The sequence below is a fragment of the Streptopelia decaocto genome (assembly GCF_964273445.1).
Source record: "Streptopelia decaocto genome assembly, chromosome: 2".
NCBI lineage: Eukaryota > Metazoa > Chordata > Aves > Columbiformes > Columbidae > Streptopelia > Streptopelia decaocto.
Window position 1 is genome coordinate 21,309,314 of NC_138655.1, and position 19,944 is coordinate 21,329,257.

The 19,944-nt window shown below is 35.5% G+C and overlaps 1 protein-coding gene across 29 annotated transcripts in view; it reads right to left on the reverse strand.

The window, feature by feature from the left end:
- Nucleotides 1-19,944, reverse strand: part of RIMS2 (regulating synaptic membrane exocytosis 2) — a gene marked incomplete at its 5' end in the record, with an annotated part of 471,635 nt that overhangs the window by 111,750 nt on the left and 339,941 nt on the right. The window contains one exon of one of the 29 annotated variants that reach the window (XM_082045227.1): nucleotides 4,914-5,003. The exons of the other annotated variants lie outside the window; for them this stretch is intronic. Coding sequence (XP_081901353.1) covers nucleotides 4,914-5,003 — 90 coding nt within the window. The remainder of the gene's footprint in view (nucleotides 1-4,913; nucleotides 5,004-19,944) is intronic. 29 annotated transcript variants of the gene reach the window in all.

Consider the following 19,944-nt stretch of genomic DNA (forward strand, 5'->3'; position numbering starts at 1 on the left):
AAAGACAATAGATGTCACTAATAAGTTAGGTGATTTAGGTATTCAAACATCAGTACTACTTCAGAAAAGATACTTAACAGCATAGATACAAATACACCCTCTATTGTCAAGAAAGGATAGATAAGCTATCCTAAATCAGATATCTCCCTATTCTAAATCTATTCTCATTCTAGTGATGTCAAGAAGTTTCACCACCCACAGAATCCGATTGTCCAGGTGATCACATAGTTAAGACTGAAGGAATGGTCTCCAAAACACACACACACACACAAAAAGAACAATAAAAGGTTATATAGAAAAAGGTATGTGGTTTGTTAGACTTTTTCAGGACACTGCACTATTTCTGATCCATCTTAAATTACAATTATACCCTGACTTAATGCAATTTGGCTAGGACACTGAAGTGCAATATTTGATTACATATGTGTCCTGCTCACACTGGGATTGTAATTCCCCAGCACAGAGTGCCTATTTTTCTTATTAATCCAATTCTTTGTTTTTTGTTCTTCAGTACAGACTAGAGATATTGTCTTTCAAAGTGGTATAGGAAAAGATAAAAGTAGAATTTAAAAGAAGCAAATATATTAGAGGACTATCTTCTTTAAATACACCATTTATTAAGTGCAAGAACAGTCTCTGGTAAGTGTGCAAATGCTCTTTCTTTTCAATAAAACAGTCATGCCATATATTCAATCGCCATTACTCCTCACTTGTCACAGGTAAACAATCTGCATACATGCAACATGTAGCTCTTTTTGTAAATTCTACCCACTTTGCTGCTTTTCAAAATTCAGCATTTTCATAGGATACCCTTCAAATTGAAAGACAGTCAGTACATATAATGACTTACCATCTGTAGGCATGCATTTTCTGATGTGCTTAATCTACCGTGGTTATGATTCCTCTAAAAAATTAGTACTATATTAAAGAAATACGGTTTTCCCAGAAATAAGTACAGGAACACTCCATTTTCACTTCATTCCATGCCAAGATGCATAAATCTATTTCAACTATTCTGTTTCCTTTTGGTCAACCATATTCAAATATGCCAGCACTTGCCCATGTTTCTGTTCTTCAACTGTTGCTTTGAAATTAAAATTGTCTTTGGCAAAGACTATATGTCTGATGACACCGCAATCTTCTCAACAGGCAATGATAATGAAACCATGACAGGAGGGTATCCAGGGAAAAAACGTCAAATCTACTGTCTCCAAGTAGAAAAAAGGAGAAAAGCAATAGCGTTTCCTTTGCTATCTCATGAAGGTAGTTTCTGCATTAGCTGTATCATCTCTGGATGGAGACACAGTTTGCTAGACTGCATTCAGCTTCCAAAACTTTGCATAATGAGACTGATTGAACACTTCAGAAACAATTGACGAAGAAGAAATGAGTATTGCTGCCTTGGTACTCTAAACTATGTGCTTTCTCCCTGATGGAGTATCAGTACAGGACATTCCTACCCATAGCCTACTTTTTCTCCAGCCTCTTTTAAGGCACCAGATATCAAAATATAGAACTTTGTGAAAATATTAGCATGCTGTGCTTTTGGTTTTTTTTAGTTTACTGACCAAGGAAATGTGATTAGAAGACTAGAGCTTTATTCACTTTCTTTCGCATGCCAACTATTACAACTCAGAGACAGGGGTGCTGAAAGTAGAAATGCTTAATAATATTAGATAGGAACAAATCACTATTCCACATGCTCTTTGATTTGGTGGTGTCCTGAGAACATGGTGTTCTCTGACAGTGTGTTCACATTGGCTAAAGGAAGGGCACACTCACATGAGACACGGCTTGAATTTTGATGCTGTGCTTACCTAGAGTTCTGCAATTTTGCCTTTCCAATCCTTCCAAATCTCTGCATTAATACAACTGACTCTTTGTAAAATACTGAACAATCATTTTGCAAATTGTCTCAGAACTTAGAGATTACAGTACAGTTAAGAAAACTTGTTGATTTCTGATATTCAAGAACAGGAATTTTATCAGCATCTTCTATTGAAAAGCCTGAAAATAAGAACCATTTTACTATTTTATTTAATGACCTTAAATTGTCCTTCAACAAATTTGTTAATATCATTTCTAGTCATGCATATTTCTTTAATACTAATGCTTCATATGATACAGCATTACTGTTATTGTTTCTGTTATTTAGAATTATTTTTTATCTATTTATGGTTTTATCTATAATTTTCTCACAGTCTCAGTTCTTGCGTATTTATGTATGTGTGTAGTTAGTATCTATTTTGTGTATTCAACATCTATTTTTTCTCACAGATTTTCTTAGTTATAATACTGTCATGGCTTTTTCCATGTGACTGGTTTGGTTAAATTATCAACAAACAAACCAAACTTAGAGACAGGGCAAGACAACCTATAGCAGAAAAATCTTTGTATGAAAAGGCAATCAAAAGCAACAGCAATATGAGGTGCCTGTATTCTTCCTCGCTTCTCCTGCAGACTGCCAGCTGCAACCAGGGACTAAGGTGTATCAGTATCACATTGCTATTTTCTGTGCAAACAGAACATTTAAAGCCTTCTTAGATGAACAAAAGCACAGTCCTGTGCAGAGAGTAAATCCCATATTGGAAATCTTCAAGGAATTTGAAGCTTATTTAGGCAGGTTCCATCAGGCTACATCACTCACAGACTATGGTCAGAGATCCAACGTATCTTAACACCCAGGGGTGAGTACACTGTCACGGTACCTCCTTCCAGGTGTCCTGACTCCTACGTCTTGCAAATGAACTAAGTGTAATGATACAGGGATGTCTATAGGGGACAGACGTATGCCACATGTAGCAGGTAACACAAATCCTGGAAGTTGCATTGATTTTGTTACACCGGGTACTGCTCAACTTCTACCACTTTAGTACATGGGGCTTTTTGACAAACAGAGAGAATTGGTTTGGAAAACTATCCTAGGAATACAGATATGCACTAGTTGGTGCCCATTGGAGAGCATGTTCAGAACCACCTCAGATATTCCTGCCTCATGTGTAATCGTCCCACATGAACATACTATGAAAGACATTACTGATAATGTAAATCAGAGCAGGAGTTGTGCTCTTATCAGGCATCAGCCCTCACAGAAAGACCAAGGACTGTAGAGTGCAGAACATAATTTTTATTCAACTTCGTGTCTATTCTAGATTTTGGCAGTTGAGACTATGGCTTTCTAAGGCAATTTTGTGTATTTCCTGAAGCACTGGAGGTCAGTAGTGCTGTTCCAGATGGAAAAACAGATAAATATCAGATAAATCTTGCTTTAATATACAAAACACTTCTAATGTGACAACTTTTTAATGCCGATATTTACTTCTGATTTCTATTCTTCTACCTGTTTTGTTTTGGTTTTGTCTTACAAGATTTCACACATTTTCCAAAATCCAGAATGCCCCAAGAATAGGCAACTAAAAAAATACAGCTCCCGTTTCTAAAAAAATGGGGAAGGTGGCTCTAAACAAGTGTTGCTAATAACTATGAATGTGCCATCTGCCTAGACTGCAGTTCTAAGCCCACTCCAGCTGGGAGATGGAGTTAATGTTCTTACCTAGCTACTCTGTAAGGTAAAAGTCTGGGCAGACTGTCTGCAGACATTGTATTTTGAATCTGTTGTCTGATAGTTAAAATGCTCAGTTGAAAAAGAAGATAGGTTACATTCTGATCCTGACTCTTATGAGCAGTACTGGTTTTATCCTGTAACTTCCTCTGACGCGTCAAAAGGCAGGAAACAAGAGATGCTGATCTGGCCTTTTGCAGCCAGGTTCCCCAATTCCTAGGATGCAGAGTCAGTCCAGATTTTGTGGCTCTTCTTCAGTTCTGGCTCTTGGACTTTCAGCTGTACAGCAGTTGAGCTTCAGCAAAAAACTAGGTGAGCCTAAAACTGAGATTGCAGCACTAATTTAGGAGGTGGCACAGTTGGTCAAACTTGTGTGACTGGGAAAAGTGTTATTATTAGATAAAACGAGATAACGAATACACCCAACAGCTCAAAACTGAGCCTATGTATTCTTCGAACTGAAAAATTCACATTCACTTGAATGGATGTGGACCAATCTTCAAACACATCATGAAACCTAAAGATCCTTTCCTTTCTTTTCTTTTCCTTTCCTTTTCACTACTCCTTGCAGTGTGCTTATCAACATAATATCACGTGCCTTTTGCAAATGCATAAATTAATGTGATTAGGTCCTTTTATTTTCTGATTCAGAGGAGAGAAAAATACTATTATTATCATTAGCATCATTATAATGATCATTATTAGGTTTACTTTTTATTGCCATGTGTTTGTAGGAATAAAGACAGAGTCAAAGAATTGCATTTTATGTGTGGGAGGGAAGAAAGTTTGTGATAATTTTTAGTTTCAGAAGAAATTAATTCATATACAGGACTGAGGAAGTAAGAGTGCTCTTAGATTTGAGAACTGCAGCCGTATGGAGATATAAAATGCAGCTTGTATGAAAATTACATTGGAACATTATTTCTGCCATGTGTGATGGTGCAAGAAGGTTTCGGATTCAAGTCTTTAGGAGATGACTTTCCCACCATACATGCAGTAGATACCTTGGTTTGGTCAACTAAATAAGAATCAGTATAACTCATACTTGGATTCCTGAGGCTTGCACATATAGATAAATCATAACAAAATTCAAAACTGAAAAGCAATCTAAGTCTAGTATTGTGCCAGAACACTTTTTTCTAATGCATGTGCATTCTAACACAATTTTTTACAAAAGCAGATCTATTTTGGCTAAGACAGAACTATGTAATCTAAATGGTCTCTACGTACTAAAAATTTCACACCAAATTGAAAAAAAATAAGGTACACCAAGCACACACGCATTACAAAAGCATGAAATGTGTTTTTTATAGTCTCATGCTTTCATGTGGTTTTCCAAACCCTGACAAACCTGGCTCAGAATGGTGTTTCTTTTTCGGCAATGGTTTGTCATCAGTTATTGTACCATTCACCTTTTTCTGCTGGTCCTCCCATGTAACTTCTAGCATAAACCAAAAAAAATCAGAAATATTATGTAACTTACATTATAAGACACCTAATACCACTTGGGACAACTTGATCTAAACAAATGTACTGTCATTAACATGGCAAAAAATTTCGGTTAGTTATTCAATTTAGAGGCCTGTGGTGGAGAAAATTAGTAAACATCTTAAACATTGAACAAAACATACTATATGAAAGTTAGCATATATGTAATTTGTCAAATATTCTGATCTCTTTGATTTTTAACAATTGGAATTAAAAAAACAAGGTTATTTACACAATCATTTCTTCTGCTTTTAAAACTTGGTACTCTATATAGTTTCTTACAATATCTTTATGTTTCTGTGAATGGAAAAGGAAGTTAAAAATATTTTGGTAAAAAATCTTTGCAAAGGTATAATTCAAAGAAACAAACAAAACAAAACTGAATCAGTAATCATGTAGGTTTACTTTAAATTGACAAAGTATTTTTAACAATTGTTAAGCCACAACTAGGTTACATTTAATTTCTATATCTCAGATTTGATTTAAATTCAGTTTTTATTTTAGTATTAAATTACTCAATAAAATCTTTCTTGCTAATTATGGGTCGTGTACCCTGAAACCAGCATTTCTGACCTAACCACTCAGAAAAAGAGCTATGAATAGGAGCACGTACACTCTCCTCTAGACACAGACTCCTTTTGCTAGACTCGCCAGACATTAGTCTTTCTGAGGTTGTCAGACTTTTTTGGTCTACACTTTAATTAACGAGGTGGTTAACATAATACTATAGGTTTTAAATCTTTTGGTATCTCCTGTGAAGACCAAATCTAGACCAATTAACTAGATAGATTCAACACTCTAAACTCCATTTTTGCTTTGGATTGTTAAGAAGCTGCTTATTTTGCTGAACCCGCAAAGTTCAAAGTTGTTAACAGCCACTGCCCACAGATATAACCACTTCTATGGTCACAGTAATAGTCAGTGATGGAGAAGAATATGATAGATATGAAATACATTTTCAACCTTATAAATTCAAAATAAATTGACATAAAGTGATATTAGCCTACGACTGTTACTTTTTTTTTCTTCTATCTCTCATTCAAAATATTAACATGTAGACATGTTATCTGTAGTCATCCTGCAGCTTACTTATCTGTGGCTGTTGTTCTATGACAGGCTGCTGTCCTATAAAATGTGGCTTTGATTTTTAAAAATGATGGAGCTGTAGGCTTCAAGTAATACATCAATAAAATTGTCACTGTAATGATGTCATGACACCACAGATATGCATGCTGAAACAGGAACTGTCGTCTTTGAAGTGCCATGTGTAATAAGTACTAAATAAAAAATTTCAAAAGAAACATTCTGTTTTCAAACTATGGAAATAAAATCTTTTTGTTTTTTTTCCTAATGAAAATGTGATTCCTTCTTTTTCTCTGTGAAAATACACATTTAGCAATTCACTGATGCCATCTCTGCTTCCTTTTTCTTGGATGAGTCCAAAAGAGTCTTAACTAACACAAAAAATTTCAATGACCTTAGTAAAACTACCTTTGAATTTAAGGAATAGGCACCTCCAGGAAAAAACATTAGACAATCGTTTAGGTCAAATAGTGGAGATAGTTAGAATAAGATAAAAAGTAGGCAGAGTAACCACAAACACAGGATTTTGTCAGGATATTTAACAAATAGCCTAAATACTGGAGAACACCAGGAAGCCCAGAGTGATTTCCGTACTAGCTTTACGGCAGTTTTAGAAGACAGGACCTTGTCAGTCAGAGTTCTTTTTTAGAACTCCTGATTTGGTTATGAATGTAAAAACTGTAGTTTCCTTAGTCAACAATATCACTTATCATAAAAAAGTTCCCTACCAAAAGAAAAACTTTCCTCAGTCTTGCTAATTTTTTGAGAGCTAAGTACCTAGAAAACAGTCAACCCACTCGGTAGCACTCCATAAGTGCTTCTATAATAACACTTGATTTGACAAACACGAAAAAATAAATATCAAATAAAAATGTAACTCTTTGAATAAATATTTTTGCCATCTGTTAACCTTGAAAAAGAAAACAAACAAACAAACAAAAAACCAAACAAAAACCTACAACCAAAACCTATAATACAAAGCAAGGCAGGCTACTTTTTTATGTTTATACTGAAAGTAATGGTATGAGTATATAAACACTTCCAGAAAAGGTTCCAATGGCCATCCTTCTACAGCTTTAGTTATTCTTACAGCACATCAGCATTAAATTTAAATGGCTGCTTAATTTTATCAGCAGTCAAGTACAACTCTTAGATTGAGTATATGCAGGCTGGAGGTACTCCAGATCAGGTGAAAAGTTTGACTGACTTCTAGAACATTGCAAGAGTTTGACTAGTACTGGTTATTATTTCAACTGAGAAATAAAAATAGATATATCCATTAGATTTACTTCAACATTTAACCTCCACCATTTTCTAATTCCATTTCCAACTTCATGCTCTACGAAGCTAAGAAAATAAGTTGTTAAATGAGAGCTTTCTGTTTGGGAACCAGTAAGATATGCTGATGAACAGGCAAAAAGCAAAATGTCAGTGCTCCATATATCCTCTCTGGTTAGATAAATACGCATTATAGTCTCTAAAATCTCTTTTTCCCCCCAAGGCAAAAGGCCACCATCTATCCATTTGTTGTTTTAGCCAAAGTCAACTTTGATCAAATTGTAAATTTTTGTATACTTCTTACCACACACACTTCCCATACAAATGAACTTCAATCTGTTCTGATAATCAGTTTTGACTTATGTGTAAAGAAAGGTGGAAAATTATTGTATATTTATACAAAAAGACCTCATACAAATTTTATAAAATATAAGAATATGAGATTCTTGAGTCAGAAGAACTGGGGCTAGAAGGATTTGACAGATGCACTGATCCAGATTTTTCCCACCAGTATGAAAGATACAGTCTTTATCTGTAGCTGTTTCATTACATGCAGTTGTTGCTCATACCCCCACCACAGTGAATTAGGCAGCCAGGATCCCCCCGCTGTGTCTGGATGGCCCCTGGTTGTGTGTCGTTCCCTCTGGAGAACGCGACCCACTGCCTGGGAGAGGAGGGTGGTGTGCTCCTGTACATCTAGTGTTAAGTACAATCTCAGCATTTCTTATATCCTTGCTTAGAATATTCAATATGAAAAATATTAAAAATAGGGAAACAATACATTATAAGAATAGTTGCATATCTCCAGTTTTTCTGAATTTCTAAACATGGCAACTTAGCACTGGGAATGTTGCAGTTGAACTGAAACGATGCAGCAAACTGCAGAAGTACAAGATGATGCAGCAAAATACCAGATGCCAATTATGAGGAGTTTTCTTATGCAAAGAAAACTTCCTTTCTTTTCTCCACACTGCAGACACTAATAGCCCTTTTCATAATGACCCCTGTCCTTGAAACATCTTTATATACTTTCTCTTTTACTGGAATTTGTCTTATTTTTATTAAATCCACTCAGCTTTTATATTCTTTTCAGCTCCTAAAATTTCTGTGAACAAATATTTATCAGTCCATTTCTAGTTTTAGACTTTAAATTATGTTATCCTAAAGTCTTCACTTTTTTTCAGTGGGACATACTTAATTTAGTCAGCTTTTCCTGCAACTGAAAATTCCTCAGAACTGCCTTCTATTTTTGTTTTATAAGATGAACACTCAGAAAGGAATTATGTTCTTAATAACGTATGGTGACAACTACTGTAAAAATGAGTCAAAGTGGATTTGGCTAGTACGTCTTAAACACAAAACAGCACAGTAACAAGCCATTAGAACTGTGGGATAAACTGTCAAAAACTGAGAAACTATGTTTGGAACCAGACACACAAGATCTTTAGACTCATGCATGAAGAAGACAAGAAGAATAATTAGTTAAAGACACAGAAAAGGCTAAATTCATGTTATACAAGTTTTAAATTACAAAGCAAGAATACAGAAAAAGACATTGGCCTCAAGAGTTCACACAGAAATATTCTCAGCTCTGTCAAACCTCTACTGGGGAAAGCAAACGGCTTCAAGTCATGATACATGAATCGTCCCAAACGTACTACATGATATCTGGAATGAATCTAGCCACACCTTGCACCACCAGCATGTTCCTAATGGCATCAAGGCCAGCCTGGAGTGACCCAAAGTCAGCAATGAAGGCCTTATGCCAGACTGCTGCTGCTCCCACATCAGAGAAACAAACCTTCAGATGCCTCAGCAAAATGGGGCTGGTGTTCCACTAACCTGCTGTAACAGGAACTAGACAGTGTTTTCCTGACAAATTTAGAGCAAGACCTCCTGTCTCTCCAGGTAACATTCTACAGCAAATCTGAGGACACCATTTTTTACCTTCCCCTTTTGACACAGTAACAGTTCATCTACATTTCTTCCTCCCTACACTGGAAGAATATTCATTCCCTGGGGCTTCACCAGGAACACATTCAAAGAACTTTAATGGAAGTCATTATGTAGGCAATAAAAAATATTGCTACATATCTATATTATCATTACTAGTGCACTGTAGGTTATTCCTTTACTCCAGAAATGTTTTCTTGAAATTGACTTCAATGCTACATTAATTATTTGCAGCTTTGAAGCACTTAACAAACCTAGTCCTGTAGCAGTCTCTTCTCATTCTCTACCTGCAAATCCCATCAATTCTACTCTAAACTTAATTTTAAATGTTTTACTAGTGGATCCCTCTATATGGGAAATAAATCAATTTGAGTCTTCTGTTGCTTATTTTAAAGAAAATTGTAGAGGTACACAAGCAAGGTCACAGAAAGTACTTGTTGCAATATCACTTAGTAAAGTCACAGCCTGCCTTTAGCTAAACATCAAAGTTGCCACTTTTATAAATATGATAGAGATGTAGAATATAAAGAAATATCAGAAAATCCAGAAGAAAAAATACAGTCAGTTAATGGTACATTAAATATCTCTATACTCATATTTGATAAAGTATATTCAAATATCATAAACTAAATATATTATTTTTAAGTCACTTTCAAGGCTTTTTTTTTTTCCAGAACTGTGTGGGGCAGGGGGAGGATCTATTTGTTTGTTTCAGATCTCTTTACATGTTTCTAAAATATGGCAGTTTTGCTCCCTCTTCTGGGTATATGCCTGAAATACATCAGAAATGAATGCAATACAGCTGGCCCGCTGGCCTATCTGGAATAGGCAGATTTTGAATATCTCAGAGAAACATCTCTACTGAGTCACCTGTTTGGATAAGCACTGCAGGTTTATGTTGGCAGGACTGATTTAAGGTGGGACAAAGGCTGGAGACAGCCTATGAGGAAGATGAGGATACTATATAAAGATCCCACTGATGGCTCTGCAGGTTTCTGAGGCACAGGCTGTAGGAGACTGGGGATCCGGTATCCCAGACAAGCACAATGACACACTTGTTCCTCTCCCCTTGCATCCCTGCCTGATGTGCTGGGGACCAGACACTGGGCTGGATGGATTTTTTTCAGACCCAGCTATGAAAGGTAAACACAATGAAAGTCAAAGTCTCTCCAGAGTCTAATGATTAACAAATTTAAATAAGGCATATTACAAGTAATGATCAACATAAATGTGCAGCAAAATGCAAGCTTCTGCTCCGCACCTCTCTCCCACAGTCTCTGCTAAGTTTGCATTCCCATTCCTTTGGTGTCAGCAAGTGATCTGTGCACACAAGGAAATGTGAACAGTCTACAATCTACCCTGCAGAATGCAGAATTAAAGGTTTAGCTTGGAATGTTTTGGTCTTGGTGGAGTTTTTCCTTTTGTTTGTGTTGTCATTTTGTGGGCTTTGGTTGGTTGTTTGGTTTGGCTGTTGTTTTTTTTTTTTCCAGGTTATTTTAATTCTTTACTGAAAATGGTGTAATTTGTAGCAAATCTTTATCTTTTATTCAGAAAGGTAATTTATTATTGTATGACCATATGTCTCACACACACATAAAAAAAGCTCTGCAAGCAATCACAGGCGTTTTACCCTTTTTAAGTGCAGTTAAGGTTGAAGCTTATGGCACAATTCTAAAATGTTAAAAAAATTATTCAGTCAACAAAATGTTTCTGAAAATAAGCCACTAATTTTAAGTACTAATACTAAGCAATAAAGAAAATACAATAAATGGCTTACAGAAAGATGGAAAATATAGATTTGTTTCTTCAGAAAGTTCTAGGTTCTTCAGAATATCAAGTGTTACTAATTAAAATCCTGTAAGTTTTCTAATTGCTCAAATTTACATGCAAATTTTACATGCACCTTGATATGCAAATACCATTCATGCAAAATGCCTGTGTTATTTTTCAGCATTACTTATAAAATGTTAGGTTAGTAACCAGAAAAACTATGTTTGGCTAGCAGGCAAAATTACACCACATTGTCCTGTACCAGTTTTATAAATGTTATTTTATATTGTGAGGTCGTTTTCAAAGACACCACCTCACATTCTGTATAACTTAAATTTGAAGCTATTTATGGACAAGTTAGTAGTTAGACTCTTTCTTATCTGTCATATTTCCCTGGTAGTTTTAGAGCTAAGTACATAAAATAGTCATGTATATCATAAGGAATTTCAGCAGAATGTAGGTACTTCAGTCTGGAGGATTTGCATCTTATGGGTATACATATTTTGTTTTGTTGTGTTGTGGGTTTTTTTTCATTTCACCATTTTCCCAGCCTGCAGTTTGCAGTTACGTGCCTGCCTACAACTAGCACAACCTCAACAGGTCTATACCTTACTTTGCTTGAACCAGAACTTAATTAAAATATACTATTACTCTAGGTACTCATAACACATATGGTTATGTTAAGTATTCTCACAGCACACATAGAACACATATTCAGTATAATTTTTCATGCAAAATTCAGAAGCTGTCATGGTCTCTTAGCAAAGTCAGTGGGCCAGGGGAATAGAGGGCAAACAACAGACTCATGGTGGTCATGTTTAGTAGTTCAGGCAAAGTTTAGACCCCATCTCCAGGAATCCCAAATGCTATTAGGTGGAAGAAGATGCTCAGGTCAGTCAGCAGGGTGAGAGTTCCCTCTGGCATGACAGCCACATGCTTGTTTTTCAAAAGAGCCTATGTATTCACTGTTTCTGTCAGTCATTTAAACAGGTCCATCTGTCAGCGCTGCTTTGACTGGGGTCCCTTTATTATGCCTAGTTTGCACTTCAGTCACCTACACTCTTTATATTGTGTCTAAACTGTGCAGCAAGTCTGGAATACAGCATACTTTCAATTCTAGTCCTCCAGGCATCTAGACTGCTCAGGGAGTGGTGGGGCTCCTATGGAGGCAGAAATTAGAGGGCACAGAAAGGGGAGCACTCAGTGACTTGGGTCTTGTCTTGGTATAGACTCAAGACACAAAAAGGCTCCAGACACTTCTCAAGCTGGGAGACGAGAACTGGAAAGCATTCTTGATTCTCATAACATAGACAAAGCTGTTGTGTAATTATGTAAAATATTTGAACAAGCGAGGGAACTGATAACCTGCAAGACTTAAAATTCTGCTTCGGTAACTGTATCATATTCTATGCACCCTCAATTAAGACAGTAAAAGACAGAATTACCAGGAGCCTTTTCTCACAAATGCAAATGATCAAAAGGTGTTATAAAAAATACATGAAAAGAAATGCAAAAGACCTGAAGAAAAATTGAAAAGTGCAGTGGTTTTATAATAAATATTTGAAAATTAATATTAGGCACAGACCATTCTTTTGGAGTAAAAGAGCTGTGAAGAAGAAACTTCTAAGCCACAAAATTGACACCTTAGAGAAATTAAGAAATATATGAAAACAAACTGTTAAATACAGTTTAGTAGTACTTAGTTTATTGTGCAAAGTATATCTTTCATGCTCTATAACTAAATACATAAAATATTGGTTTTGTTGAAGAAGTGGAAGATAAATTCAGAATGAAAATAGCTTTAGCCTGACTTAATCACTTACGATTGGTTTGTCAACCTTGTCAAGTCAGTGGCAAAAGTCTCCAACTTTACCGGTATTGGAATTTGGATCTTAAAAGTATAAGACACTGAATTATCTGGTAATTAGCATGCATTACAGTTACAGCAGCAGACTTACAGCATTTGAACTCGCTCAGGACTATGCTGGCACAGCCACTAGAGTGAGGGAGGGGACCCTGTGCATTGCTCTACCAGGCTGCTGACACAGCACCCTCTCTGCAGAGGCACCTCCTTCAGTCTGTCGACTCTGGATAATAAGCGGCATATTAAAAGCAGACTGGTTTTCCCTGCAGCACAATGAACTAGCACAGGCAAACCTGAGTCCCTGCTCTCCTGTAACCTGTATTCCCTCTGCTAAGTCATTCTAGGGGAGAGGAAGGTAGGAATAGCCTGTAGTACTGTGACTGGGGCTATCCCCACGTGGGCTCTTGGTAGAGATGGGAGTGCAAGAAGGAATATTCAAATTGTAATAAGCCAAGGCACTACATAGATGATATTTCATTCATTGGCAAAAGCTACTGATGAGACAAAGTCTAAATATAATATGGCTTTAGAAGTACATGGAAAAATAATAACAAATTTATTCAAATTATCAAAACAGTTTAGAACCATGAACTTGGATAAAAGTTCAAAGTAAGCTATGGTTGTTCATTGCAACTTTCCTGTTCTATTTTTAGATAATAAATATAAATCTCCATGGTAATGTTTCAGTGCTTTGAATTAATCTTATTTCTACAGCATTTGAAATACAAGAGACTATCGAGCATAATATCAATAGAGACGATTGCTAGTAACATAAGCCTTTCTCTACCAGTATATTCCAAATGAAATGGTCCAGCTCTCCTATGACTAGCAAAACTGTGACAAAAGTGACAAAAAAGTACACAGACCTAGTAAAAACTGGAAGAAAAGGCAGACAATTTTTTAGATGTTTGTAAACTATACTTGATCTCTCAGGATAAGGCAGACTAGGAATTACTACATGAGCAAAAATACAAAAACTATCCCACTAGTTGTAAATAGGCAACACAATCACATATCTAGATGGTGTAAACTGTATCTTCAGTGATACAATTAAAAAAAAAAAAAATCTAGAGCTTTTGATTCAAAGAAAGATTTGAAAACCATAGTTGAAAATTACAACTTTAAGTGCAAGAAACAACACATTAGAACTGAACATACATGAACTTACTAATTTTGAACTAGTAGAACTAAACAAGACACACATACATGCAGCAAAAAAGTAAAATTTCTCAAACACCCACAATTCACTAGCAATATCAGCATCAACTTGCCTTTTCGCCCATTAACAGGTGGGGTTTGATGTTTTTCCTCATAATCTTTACAACATTAAAAACAGATAATGACAATTAACAATTGGAACAGCTACTATGATAAACAATATAACTATAGCACACACAATTATTTTGCAAGATAGACTAGCACAATTCCATGCACTATGCTTGAGTTATCACAAAACACACAGAGTGAACAGTACACAGCACACACACCAGTGAGCAGTACACATGCAGAGACAGAGGAGCAACAAAAGCAAGAAAAATGTAAACTGTACTATAATGAAAAACGGGAAGGCAAACATCTCAAAGGACACTTGGGATACTTAAGTGAAAACTACAATTAAAAATATAATAATACTGCTTTCCAGCTGCCAAATCTTGAAATTACTATACCATCCAGATTTCTGAACATGTAAGGAGCCCTGTCACAATAATTATTCCTTACTTTGTTTTAAGAATAAAATAGTGATCCAGATTTGCTTCTCTTAAATAACAATGGCAGTAGGGTCCAGGGCATGGGATTCCAAATAAACTGTGACACAGGCACTTACACTTTTAAGCAGGAACGGCATTTTAGGCATACTTATGTTTAGCTAGTAATTCCTCCTACCAGCTAGCACTAGGTGTCTTTCTTGCTCAACTTGTCATTTTTTTGGGCCATCCCTCTGGAGCGCTTAATTCTCCCCACACAACTGCAGCAATACCCTCAGTCCATTCTCCTTCTCTGGGCTTCATTCCATGGGCCTCGACGTACGTATCTCACTGCCTGCTTCTAAGCAGCTCAGTTTAGCATTGGTCTAGCCACAGGAATTTGTAACCAGAAAAGCTTATCTGTGCTACTCTTCCACATCCACCACAGTTGATGTGTTGTCACAGACAACTATTAATAGGGATAACAAATTATTTTCGAGAAAATATTTAACGTGAAGAGCTAAGTGAATGAAACCTATTAACAGTGCATGCAAATGCACATTTATGCTTTTACAATTCTTCCTTTGAGAAAGAAGCTTAAGAGCAGAAAAATGATGGTTGAAATAATCATTAGATCTCAGCATGTCTTTGAGCCTGTACTGGTGGGTGTTTTCTGAAATTAGAATGTAAAGTTATATATATCTAATCACATGGTATTTGAGTTGGAAAAACACTTCAACTTGCTTGAATTGATCATCATCTATCAGTTCTCATCCCACTAACTTATTTTTTTTACCAACTGAACTGTCCTCGAAGCAGGTTGAGGGACATTATACAAAATATTCAAAGTATTTCAATGTAATGCAGTTTCCTACTATTTTTGGTCAGCATCATCAGTCCACTTACACAAACTAGGGAAGAAAAAGTGTCATGATACGATAATGTTCACTCCCTGATTGTAAAAAGTATAAATGCATTGTGGAGGGTACCACACCTAAGGGATGTCCACCCAGATCTGCTAAGGCTGTAACTTGATCATAGTGAAAGAGAAGTTTCATAAAGAGAGATTAAAAAAAAAAAAAGTAAAAAAGAGATAAGTGATTTTTGCAGGTTGAAGTATTTTAAGCATTCACAAACTGGTAAATAGACTATGCTACATTGGATTGTGTTGTTCTTACATAAAATGGTATCATTGTCTGGATTTTGACTTTTAATATATTTACAAGCTATCTGGTAAAGCTTCCCTACATGCTCAGGGGAAAATGTTTCTAAAGGAGACAGGCACTTGTGGTCAGACAGACCTGCCTTGACCTCTGATTCCTCAGTTTCAATATGTTTGTTTTCTTCACCTTCTGCTGCATTTGTATAAGCAAGGTATGACAGAGGGAAAAAAGCAAGACAAAAACATGCATGCTATGTTACAAGCTATTCAAATTAAAAACGTCAAAGAAAAGACAATCACAATAACATACAAACCCTCAGTCTGGCATAAAATATTTTTTGAGTGAATCGAAGGTTACATAAATCCTTGTGTTATTTTTCATTAATATATCTGGTTTATGCCAATGAAATCCTTCTGCAAGAAATTATGGCCACATGCAGCCCTTAATATCCCTCGTTGCAAATTTCTTATTAAATTATTGAAGCACTGGAAAGTAGATAAGTTCCAAAGCACAGAAAGCAGACATATATTGGTATATAATTGGTTTAAAAACATCTTCTGCTTGGTTTTGCTTTAGTTTATCCAGAAATAGAAGTCCAAGCCTCTACTCTTGAAGAGCCTTTTCAAATAATGTATAAATCATAAGAAAGTGGGGATACTCAGTACCTTAATAAGTGCAGAAGAAACAATGCAAATGTTTTTTCAGCTTCAAAAAAAAATCCTCAATTTGCCAGATAATATAGTTTTTAACCTGATTTCAGAGTAGTTAGAATTCAGAAAGAAAGAAACTTTCCCATTAGTAACTACAGTTGCCTAAACCGTATCTATATATTAGAGAACACTGTAATAGTTAGAAACAATTATGACAATACAGTTAATGATAAGCAACACAAGTATATTGGTGTTATGTCATTAATAAAGAATCATAACTTTCTTTTGTGAGAAATGTCATCTAACACCAGGCTAACAACAGTAATGATCCAGAAGAGTGTTGTGTCAAATAACAGGTGTACCATATGCCTGCTTTAATTTAAATGTCAGTTATTCATAAAATAGTTTGGATGTGATGCAACATACTGTAGTTTTTCAAGGTTCAGCTTTTGATTACTTACTGATTTTTTTTCTCTGTTCCCGTATTTTTTTTCCAGTTCTCTCATTACTTATATAGGTTTATGTGCAACTAAATAGTTCATTGAATTATTTGATTTCAGGTTTAGTTAGCATGTAATAATAATAATTTAAAAACTACTAATATTAACAGATTATTGGTAATACAGAGAGAGATTTAGGTTCTTCCAAAGCAAAAGTAATGGAAATGAACCTCTACATAGATTTCTGCTCTATAATTCTGTGATAAAGTCATGACATTGAAAATTCCAATTAAAATATTCAGAAGAGACACCATCTATACAGTCAATCTTCTCTCATGGAAAAGAACATATAGAAGGTGTGGAAAAGACTTTAAAAATGTGAATGGATTCTAGCAGAATTAAACTAAAATGTTTTTGCATGTTGGCACCCTGAAACATAAATAAACCATGGCTGTTATGAGCACAGTCTTATGAATCTTTAATAATTTTTCTTCGTAGTCTCCGACCTAGATGGTAAGACCTTAAACCAGCATAAAGAAAGAGGTGTTTAATTCCTCCTTTTGCCAATCCAAGATAAAATTATGAAACATTACTTTGCTTGAAAGGTCAGAACCTTTGAAGTAAGCACCCTAAGCCCTGTATTGTAGGTAACATTTTTTCAAGCTTTTCTATGGGAATTGTACTAATGCAAATAAAATATCTTAATATTCTTCAGCACTTGAGAACTCTGCCACCTCTCAGGACAGTGAACTAAGCATCCACAAGTAAAACTCAAAGGTATATTTTTGCAAATTCCTAGTTAAAATCAAAAACCCAAGCTAGATTCATGCATAGGCAGCCTTGTTACTCATGTTAACTAAGCTATTCCCTTTACCTTCCTGTCAAGTGCACATCATGCATGTTACTCCATGCAAGTGTGAAGGTGTCTAACATCATACAGTCAGCACCAAAGACATATCCACAGGGAAAGGGGATGAGTGCAAAGATATGTATCTTCATTTTTTAGACTGCCATGTTTGACTGTCAAATTCCTGGCCAAGGTGTAGGTAGTACAAGTTCCTGTCCTAGATTACATAGATGTGATCGATCACCTTTTACAAAACAAACTACTGGTATGCCATATATTTTTAAAAATCAGTGAAATCACAGCTGACAGAGTTTAACAGAATTACGACCAGTGTGAATCCAGGTTCCCTGCAACTACATTACAATAGTCTGTCTCCCATCAAACTATGATAGGACACTGGAAAACACAATGAAATTCCTTCCCATTGTGAAAATTTTGTCTCATTTAACAGAGAAATTATATTTTGAATGAGTCAAAACCCCTTAAAATAAACAGCATGTCTTTCTGTGAGTCAATAATGTCTGTATTTTCCTAACCAGAGTGCCTCAGTAACTGGTGCTCCGTACTGCATGGGTTGCAACACGATACAATTGACAGTATAGATATTATTTTTTTAAAGATTTGAAACTGTATTTGAGAGAGATAAAAACTGGAGTTATGGCTGATAGCTATCCCTGATTAAACCTAATCAACTACTCTGGTTAATTCTATTCATAGATAATTTTAAGAGAGGGCAGTTAATCAGCTTAATGTCATCTTTAACAGCATCTGAAATAACTTTTCCAAGACACAAGATTATTATGAGATCATGAAATTGAAGTCTGTACCATAGAGCATAAATAGAAGAGCAAATCCTCACTGAGCTCTAGTATTTGCTGGATTTCTGGGCATTTTATTTACTTATAGGTTTTATTATATTTGTTTGGCCTGACATAATTTTCTAGTATTTTTGGTTGGGTGGATTTTTTTTTTTTTTAATTATTATTATTTTCTTGTCTTTGGTTTTGGGTTTTTTTGTTTGGTTGGTTGGGTCTTTCTGGGTTTTTTGTAGGGATGAAGAAGGAAAGGGTTATTTTTTTTTTTCAAGGGAAAAGGAAAATTCTATATTAGGAAAAAATACTCTCTCTCTGATTAGTGATTAACAACAAATTGCAAAGGCTAATATTGAATACTTTCAAGAGCACTTCATGGTGTTACATTTTAATTAGCAGCAAGCAGTTGTTGAGTTCATAGTTCCACCAAGGCAAGTAAGAACCGAGAAATATATCCACATATAAATGAAATAGTTCTTCTTAAACCTTAAGAACTACAAATATTCCACTATGCACTTACTGTCTCTAGCACTACTGATACAGAGCATTTAAGAGTACATAACCATTTCACTGCTAAAACCAAGTTCAATTTAATACTACTGTTTCTCTACAAATTTTCATGAGTAACAAGGTGTCTCTATCTCTAGCATAATTTAAAAAGATACAAGCAAAATTTCAGCTATAAAGCCCCAAAAGTCTTCCAGCATTTCAGTAGCGAAAATCTGGTAAAAGCTTAAGTGGTCCCAGACTTCTTTTCAGAACTATTTTCCAGCCGTCTAACATGAAAAAGGAAAACTCAAACTGCCTAAGTGCTTATGGTATATTCTGGCTAAGACAGGATAATGACATACATGCCAGAGATACACAGTCTTTTGAAGAGGTAAATCTGATACTGGCAGCAACACATCTGTGGGAAGCTAAGGAATGAGCCAAATTGTCATGGCCATAAAAGACTGTAAATGCAACGGAGCTAATGATATATATTTTCTTCTACTGAGCATGTGGGACACTGAGAAAAACATATACAGGTCAATACACTAGTGTTAGGAATGGTCCTTAATAGCTACTCACAGGTTTGATTTCTTAAAAACAAACTTATCTGGCTATTTCAGAATTTTGAAATAAATTATTCTGTGGAAATCTAGATGTCTTGGAGCAAAAACCTGCAACCACGTAACTCAGTTCACTAAACTAAATGTACCTCTAACCAAAGTCTTTTAATTCTGATCCTAATCTTAATCTGGAAAGCAGTTACCCAGAGGTTTGTGGTGGTGTGTGTTTGTTTGTTTGTTTGTTTTTTCCCTGTAGATTGCTTACTTTCCAGTTCTAGTCACATAGACATAAGTACA